This window comes from Capsicum annuum, chromosome 3, assembly GCF_002878395.1.
Source record: "Capsicum annuum cultivar UCD-10X-F1 chromosome 3, UCD10Xv1.1, whole genome shotgun sequence".
In the NCBI taxonomy this organism is placed as follows: Eukaryota; Viridiplantae; Streptophyta; class Magnoliopsida; order Solanales; family Solanaceae; genus Capsicum; species Capsicum annuum.
Window position 1 is genome coordinate 225,942,878 of NC_061113.1, and position 9,468 is coordinate 225,952,345.

At 31.7% G+C, this 9,468-nt stretch overlaps 1 protein-coding gene across 5 annotated transcripts; it reads left to right on the forward strand.

The window, feature by feature from the left end:
* Positions 1 to 5,374: 5,374 nt before the first annotated feature.
* Positions 5,375 to 9,140, forward strand: LOC107863179 (probable inactive receptor kinase At4g23740). Of its 5 annotated transcripts, none has more exons than XM_016708993.2 (3): positions 5,375 to 5,834; positions 6,569 to 7,850; positions 8,312 to 9,140. In XM_016708993.2, the coding sequence occupies exons 2-3, from the start codon at positions 6,629 to 6,631 to the stop codon at positions 8,965 to 8,967; spliced, it is 1,878 nt and encodes a 625-aa protein (XP_016564479.1). In that variant the 5' UTR covers positions 5,375 to 5,834; positions 6,569 to 6,628; the 3' UTR covers positions 8,968 to 9,140. The 5 variants fall into 5 exon arrangements, with proteins under 5 accessions (XP_016564479.1, XP_047265362.1, XP_016564480.1 ...); XM_047409406.1 differs by having other exon boundaries at positions 5,477 to 6,127; XM_016708994.2 differs by having other exon boundaries at positions 5,477 to 5,820.
* The last annotated feature ends 328 nt before the right edge of the window (positions 9,141 to 9,468 follow it).

Genomic DNA, 9,468 nt, shown 5'->3' on the forward strand with positions numbered 1-9,468 from the left:
TGAGTAAAAGACAGATGCTTCAAATCCTAATAGATATCAAAGTAGATTTTAATAGACATTCATTATAATGTAAATACATTTATAACATTTATAGCTTTTTTCTTGTTTTTTTCATAATTGTTATTTTAGCATAGTATTATATTTCACATAGTAATATTATTATTTATAATAATAAGAAATGATCAAGTTAATAATATGTTAACTATGCATTTTCAGTATATTACCTTAGATGTTATTGTAAGCATATTACTATTTATTATTATAAAGATTTAAGTAGTTTAATTCAAAGTTTTAAAATATTTTCATTGGATGATGATAATTATTTTTTTTTTACTATATTCAATATTGTCAAAAAAAATAAAATTATAAAATTAATAGTTAAATTTTTTTGAAGCCTTGAAATTTTGAAGCCCTAAAGCAAAACTTTACTAACCTCACCCTTGAGTCACTAAAGCAAAACTTTACTAGCCACACCTTGAGCCACGACTGAGTTAAGTTTTTACATATAATGTGACATCTCATTATGGAATATGACTGTAAGTTTTGTCATTGGCTGCGCATATGAATAAAATTAAAAGAAAGTTGAAATTGTTTTGTGATATTAAGTTAGCAGTCTTGTATTCCAATAACGACCGGAGTTTAGTAAATCTCTAGTAAGTTAAAACTCATTGACGAAAAAAAAAATTTGGTTATGAAATACTGGTACAAACTCTATAATTGTGAATTCACTTATTAAGAGATTATTACTCAAGGTCTATCATGAGCACACTGCTCATTTGAGTGTCATGTTATTTCACAATATTCAGTTCAGGTGAGATTTTGTAACCTTTTGAATGTTGTTTATAAAGATACAATTTGATTTTTAGTTTAAAGTTCAGGTTATGAATATTAGTTTAAGGTTTTTTGAGGTTATCTCTATAGAAATAGAGTGATCACATTATTTTTTACCATGACTTATTTTTTAGTAGGACCAATTGAAAATAGACATTCTTAGATTATATCGTATGTAATTTTCATGCTACGCATCCATGATCTATGTCATTTAGTTATGTTAGAATTTATGATCGAGGAAGACTTATTTGTGATAAATGTAACAAAAACTATCTAGAAAATATCATTCAAAAGTACTTATATATAATCTAGTTAAATATTATAAGAGTGAGATTGGAGTAGCAATGGGGGTTCGAGAATATGATGGTAAAGGGTGAGAATGGAGGTGGTGAGTGTATGAGGAGGAGACAATCAACTTGGAATGTTACCTATAGAATTTATTTTTCATACTTCTATTAGAAAAATAATTTTTCTCATTTTTAAGGAATTTATTTTTATAGAAAATTTATTTTCAAATTATTTTAACTTACCAAATATGAGAAACTTAGAAAATTATTTTTTTATACCGATCACGCCCTAATAATGTCAATTTCTTTTCTTTTCTTTTAGTAAAGTGGCAAACAGCACAAAGGTGCAAAATAAAATAGAGTAAACAACATAAATACCAACACTTTGCTATCTAATTACTCTCTCTCCCAACTTTTATATTAATTACTTAATATCTAGATATGATACATAAGTTTGGTCTTGATACATAACCGACAGATATATAACTATCGAACTAATTGACTATAAAAAAGGAAAATAATGATATGGAATTAAATGATAGAGCAATTAATGAGATTTTGATTGGGATATGTCTCTTGAATCCCTAAAAATTAGTAACAACTTTATAATTAAAATTAATTAACATTCTCCAATCATAATTCTCCCAAATGCTCTAAAATCAAAATATGCACAAAATACAAAGCTAAATCAACAAAAAATGTCAGAAAAATTTATACGTATTTAATCCAAAACATATAATTGATGATGATACATAAGATACAATATGTAATTTTAGATGAACTATAAATACAATACATATGTATCAGTTGTACCCAATATTTTGAATATATCAGTTGCAAAATAATTCATAACAATTTCAAAATTTAGTATGTATCAAATATAATGATATATATCTTAAAAATTGATTTACGTATCATAACAAGTATGTTGAATGTATCAGGTGTAAACTAACCCAAATTACATGCAATTTCTTATTATGTATCATAAAATAATGCAATATGTCGTTAAAATCAGATATATCTACTCGGCATATTAATGCATCAGGTTTACAAGAGCCAAAACACATACAAATATTAATATGTATCAAAAAGCCTGCAATGTCTCTTATGTATCAGAAGCCTTAGAACTATTTATCAAACTCAATAAAGTGAATGTATCAGATATTAAAAAAGAACATAAATCATATGTAAATTTCATTATGTATTGGAAAGCATGCAATGTCTCAGTGCATTAAACTTATGTATCGGATTCACTTCAAAACATGTAATTCATACCTTTGATAAATGATTTCTTTTTGTAACTTGCTTTCTTTTCTACTTTGTAGATACAACAATATACTTTATGACTACCACCAGTAGCCTCCCGTAATTTCTTCTTCATATTCGGATAAATTTGAAGAAAAAAGTTAATGAAAATTGTAAATTTGAAAACAAATTAACATGATTGTCAATGGAGAATTTGAAAATTTGAAAAAAATTAACTACGATTGTAAATTTGAAAACAAATTAACAAATTTGTTAAAAAAGTTATGAAAACAAATTAACTTCCAAATAAATTTGAGGAAAAAAGTTAATGGAGGTTGTAATTGAAAGTTGAAGTAGTGGATGATAACGATTGTAATTGTTGAATTGATAAATTTGTCAGATATTTTACCATGATTTTGGGCGAGTTTTAAGGAGCAGGAGGCACAAAAATAGGGTGAGTTGTAATGTATCAGCAAATATTAGGATTTTATGAGTTAGAAGGAATTTTTATAATATATTTAATAAAATGATATTTAAAGTGATATAGAAAAGTTATGGTATTGACTTATGCAATTTTTTCAATAAAATAAGGCCAAAAAATGTATTAAATCTTTTCATCATCATCGGGTAGTAAAAAGACAAAGAGAAACGAGCGTGATAATTAAAAATAAGAAAGTCAATTTATTTTATATTTGCCACCATCCTAGGTATATGTCACATATTGTTTATATTATGGGACATGCCTAATTGTCAAAGTTAGGCCAACAAATACAAAAGAGGAATCGTGTCAATATGCTTCATCCCTCTTTTGACTTCACACTAATTTAGGGAGGGATTAAAAATTCACTTAAATTAATGTTACATAGTTAAAAAGTATGTGAAGAATTAATATTTTTACTATAAGCATGGTTGTTTGTAACAAATTTTATAGTGATAGAAAAATAAATTTGAAGTACAAATAAATAAAAATATGAAAAAATAAGAATTTTATTAATAAGTATGCGGGTATAATTTGATTTGTTTTCTTGATTAATTTCTTTTTCTTAATTTTTTTTTGTAATTCGAGGGTCATTAGAAGCGTATTCTTTGAACGTAGGTAGTATTTGATTTTCAAGAAGAATCCACTCACATCATGATTTCTATATGAATATCCTCATGATATATGAGATTTTTTTGAGATGCCTTTTTAAAAGACTATGTTACCCTTTATACAGGCAAGAGTTAGAGTTTAGGGTAGAATAACCTTCAAAATAGATTTAGGGTAAAGTAGTCTTTAAAACCTGTAACAAAAATTGAATTCTTCTCACAGAATTCACAAAATTTTGCTCTTGAATTACATAAAAAATCAAGAAAAAAGAACAGATTTGTACTCATATCGTTATTAATAAAAAAATTTATTTCTTTTATTTTTGTTTTTGATTGAAATTTATTTTCTATACTATAAAATTTATTGCAAACAATAGTGTTTGGACTAACTTCAGCAATTTAACTTAGTAACACTTGAATCTTGGATAATCTTCTCTTCGTGAGTTAAATCTGACGTTCGAGCGAAAATCAAGTATTATATATTTATATGAAGTTAATATTAAAATTTGAATTTTTGATTCATACTTTAGTTGAACCCAACCACGAAGAGAAGATGGTGTTAGAAAGGATTAAAGTAGCACGTAATTGTAGTTGAGCTACGGCCCAATGTGCCATTTTTGTTTCATAACTTGTTCCCTAATTAAACAAGTCACAGTGTCACAAACATTTGATAGGATGTATTATTTAAAATAATTGATGTATTAAAATCTAATTTAATCTAATATATTGTTTGATCGCACAACTTAATTTAATCTCTTCTTATCCATGGATAACTAATACACCATATGGTGTATTATCTTATACCTAAGAAATCATGGGATTACTTATCCATGGCATAATAATACATGGATAAGAGAATTAAATAACTTAACTACCCCTCAATTCTTTTTATTGAATTTTTTCTTTTAGTTCCATTTTAAATCTAATCACTAAAAATTTGATTGTTATGTTACATTAATTTGCAACCACTTTTTTCTTTGCCTATGCTGATCAAATGCTTAAATATCATTTTCTTCCTTATATTGGTTTATAGCGTCGAATGAGAACTACATTTATGTTATTCTATAATTGTTTAATTTACAAATGGATTAATTTATATAGAAAAGATTATTGTCAAACAAATATATAATTTGAAAATCTAAAACTGTATTATCAACGATCCGTGATGTTTTTATATAATGTACTTTTGCATTTTTAAAAATTATTTCTGTATAATATAACAATTATTTGTTGTTTTGAATTTTTCTTGATCAAATAGACTCAATTTTTTTTGGAAAAAAATAAATGTTCAACTAAGCAAAGTAAAAATTATTATTTATATTTTAACTTTTCTATAAGATCATGCAAAGGGTGAGTAATTTGACTAGTTAAATAAAGTAGAAAATCCTCCAAAAATTTGAGGTATAGTTATAAAAGAGATTTTGTAGAGTTTTAAATCCAAACACAATACATGATATATCTATGTTTTAATATAATACATTAAACACTTGATAAAAAATAATCTCTGTATTACTAATTCCTGCAAATCCCTGTATTGTTAATTCATGGATAACATGTGTTTGTACCAAACCACCCCTAAATGTTAGTAGTACCTAATAAAGATGCACCCAATTAGATTTTACTAACATGGGGTACGTGATTAAGAGTGGTGAGTTTCCTTTCCTTTTTTTTTTCTCTTTTTCCTAATTGTAATCTTGTGTCTTTCTTTACTGAACAGCTTCAAAATATGGCGGAAATGGTGGATAATGCTGTTCTAGTGCTCCCTGCCCCACTGGCACCACGTGCACCCTCCCCAAGAAATTACTTAACTATATCAAGACTGATACTATAAATAATAAGAAATCACCTAATATTTTTATCTTAATTAAAATTTGAATCAAATATTACATAATTTTCGATCAATTCACTGACCACTGGACCACAACTTTTGGATAGGAGAAATTGTTAAAGAATTGTGTGTGTAAACTTCTTCTTCATGGTAGTAGTAGTAGTTTCCACTTTTGTCTCCACGTGCTTTTCCCACTCTTTTCGCTACTTTGCAAACCAAATACACATATAAATATAATTTGCCCCCATTGCCCCATTTCTTAATTTGCTTGCTTGCTTTCTTCTTCAAATTGACTGTCTTTCAATCATTTATTGTCTGTCTCCTACTACCCCTTTCACCCACCTCCCCCTTCTCATTAATCATTGTCTCTTCCCCCTAGCTAACTACTTAATTCTACATTTATTACTTCCCATCTTTTTCATCTACGTTACCCCTCATCTACCAAGTATTTGAATTGTTTTTCCTAAGTAAGATACCTGCTATACTATACAGTTTCTGATTTTGCTGAATTTTGTGAGGTTTTCTTGCAATTTGGCCATCTGGGTATTGCACTTCAGGTTCATTACAATGTTCTTTTTGTTATTGCTGACAGTTCAAATTCTGCATTCTTTGCTTTAAGATCAAGAAAATCATTAAAAAATCAGTCTTTTTATGTGTGTTATGCCTTGGAGTAACTGGTAAAGTTGTCATGTGATGGTCACGGGTTCAAGTTGTGGAAACAGCCTCTTGCAGAAATGCAAGGTAAGGTTGCGTACAATAAACCCCTATGGTTTGGCATTCTCGGAACCTGCCCAGAGCGGGAGCTTTACTGCACCAGATGCATTTTTTGTGTATTTGTTCTTGGAAATAGGTAAAGAACGTGAAATCTGTGTTAGTTCCTTTTTATTATTTTTCATTTTCTGGCTAGTGGCGGAGCTAAGTAGGGTCGAGGGTTCATCTGATCTCCTTTCCACGGAAAATCATACTGTTCATACATGATTAACATTATTTTTTGTGTAGTATTACTTTCTGGCAGCCCAAATTGAAAACTGGGGGAAATTGTACCTAATTCTTGTTTTATTTAGCTGTGCTGTGTGCTGGAACCTAACTGTTACTTAGTTTGCTTGGTTGACGAAAAAAAACAAAAGGTCTTCTTACTGTCTACGTAACTTTAGTTGCCTTATAAATTGAATATATTTATGCCGAAGAAACGGTTTTTCTGATATTAATAGTAATTATTTATAGTGAATAATGAACATCATGCCGTTTCAGTTTCTGATTCCATTTTTCTTGTTTCTTGAAATTCTTGTAGATATGAAGGTTGCTGTTACTAGTAGTTGATGCCTTTGTAGTTTAGCTCAAGAAGAGAAGGATGGGCACAAAGTTCCAATTCTTGTCAGTTTTATTCTATGCAGCTTTGTTTTGGTTAGCAAGTAGTGAACCATTTGAAGACAAACAAGCACTTCTTGATTTTCTTGATAATGTTAGCCATTCGCGCAATCTGACTTGGGATGGTACAACTTCTGCTTGTAGTTCTTGGATTGGAGTCACTTGCAACCATGACAAATCAAGAATTATAGCAATCAGGTTGCCTGGAGTTGGATTCCGTGGTTCGATTCCTGTAAACACTCTTAGTCGTTTGTCTGCTCTTCAGATCTTGAGTTTAAGGTCTAATAGTTTTAGTGGTCCTTTGCCTTCGGATTTTGCAAACCTTGGAAATCTTACTTCTGTTTATCTTCAGTCCAATAACTTTCAAGGTCCATTGCCTGCTGATTTTTCTGCTTGGAAAAGCCTTTCGGTTTTGAATTTGTCGAATAATGATTTTAGTGGGAGTATACCTTCTTCAATATCTAACTCGACTCATTTGACTGCTCTGGTTCTTGCTAATAACTCATTCTCTGGTAGTATTCCTGATCTCAATCTCCCTAGTTTGCAAGTATTAGATCTATCCAACAATAACTTCACTGGAAGTGTCCCTGATTCTCTTCGAAGATTTCCTGGTTCAGCTTTTGCTGGTAACCGGCTTTCTCCTGCAAATTCTTCACTTCCGTTTCCTCCAGTTGCTCCTCCAAGTGTCCCACCAAAAAAGAAATCGCTTAAACTCCGTGAACCTGCAATACTTGGGATCGTTATCGGAGGATGTGTCTTAATTTTCTTGGTAGTAGCTATAGTGCTGATTATTCGCTATTCGAAGAAAGAGGGTAAAAGTGGGGACACAGAGAAATCAGTCAAGAAAGAAGCTGCAGTCAGGAAGGGAGCTTCCAGCAGTCAGCATGGAGAAGGGAATCTTGCATTCTTTGAGGGTTGTAATCTTGCATTCGACCTTGAAGATCTGTTGAGAGCTTCAGCAGAAGTGCTTGGAAAGGGAACATTTGGCACTACATATAAGGCAGCTTTGGAGGATTCTAACACAGTTGTGGTGAAGAGATTGAAGGAGAGCGTGGGAAGAAAAGATTTTGAGCAGCAGATGGAGCTTGTTGGCAATATCAGGCACGAGAATGTGGCTCCACTGAGGGCATACTACTATTCCAAGGATGAGAAGCTCATGGTATATGATTTCTACAGGCAAGGGAGTGCATCTTTGATGCTGCATGGTATGTTACGCACCCAACTTCTACTACTCCTGCTTTTAAATTCTTGAATTAAGCCATAGAGAACTGATTGTCAGGACCAAAAAGATAATACAGATGATTTTTAGCTATGACGTGTCTTGTGCAGTAGTATTTGAAATCGATTGTAGGCTAATTCTAGCATAACCAATTACCATTGAGTGAATTAGGATGGAGAATTGCATCAAGAGAATAGAGTATCTGCTGTTGTTGTCCTGTTGATATTTTTTATCATCAATAGACAATAGCGTATAGGACAGCATAGGTGTTGTGAAGTCATATCTAAATGCCACTTTTAGGCCAAGTCTAAGTGCAGGTGGGGATAGTGTTGCTCGAAAACTTTGCTCTGGCATTATAGTCAATTCTCATCATTGTTAGGTGGATAGTGTCTTAACTGCACCTTCAAGTATTGCTATCATTGTATCTGATGCAGTCTGTAATTGCAGCAAAGAGGTCTGCTGATCGAATTCCTCTGGACTGGGAAGCCCGACTACGAATTGTCATTGGTGCAGCTCGAGGCATTGCTTATATACACGGACAGTCTGGGGGAAAGCTTGTCCATGGGAACATAAAATCCTCAAATATATTCCTTAATTCCCAAGGGTTTGGCTGTATTTCTGATCTTGGCTTGGCAACTGTAATGAGTCCAATTGTTCCACCAGTCATGCGAGCTGCAGGTTATCAACCTCCAGAAGTTACAGATTCAAGAAAAGTGTCTCAAGCCACTGATGTCTACAGCTTTGGCGTCCTAGTACTTGAACTTCTCACTGGAAAGTCACCTATACATGCCACAGGTACTAACGAGGTTGTCCACTTAGTCAGGTGGGTACATTCTGTCGTTCGTGAGGAGTGGACTGCTGAAGTATTCGACGTGGAGCTTTTGAGGTATCCAAACATAGAAGAAGAAATGGTAGAGATGTTACAAATAGGTTTGACTTGTGTATCCAGAATGCCCGAGCAGAGACCAAAAATGTCAGAAGTCGTAAAGATGGTCGAGGGAGTTAGGAGAGTGAATACGGGGACTCTGCCATCCACTGAAGGTTCTACCCCGAACTTAACACCACCTATGACTGAAATAGGCTCATCATCTATTACACATTGATATTCCTTATCATATAGAGATTAGTTACTGTTCTATATCCTCCATTGTTTCATAGTTATGAGTTTAAAGACATTGCTTGTCATTCTTTTGAGTTTTTTCCATCTTAGATTTCCTTAAAACTTCTGCCAAACATTATTTCAGCTACCAAATTGAATAGTGATCCTGGTTAGTTACTTGATCTTTTCTTTAAGCTTGATCCAAAAGGTTTACAGGTCTGTTTGATTTTAGATATAACTGATTCAATCACTTCATCTCATGTTGTGGGAATATACCGTGTATGTTGGTTGTTGTAAACAATCAGTAATAATTTTGATACTAGTAACCAAACCGGTAAAATGCAGCAAGTACCTTTGAATTGTAATAGAATGAATTTGCACATGGTAGGTCAGACCTTACATTGTTGGAAAAGATGCAAAGGCTTCGAATAACTTGGTGGCTTCCAAATTAAGCGAGCATGTATTATTCTCTGGAAAATCACAATTTTACAAACAGCTGGAGTAT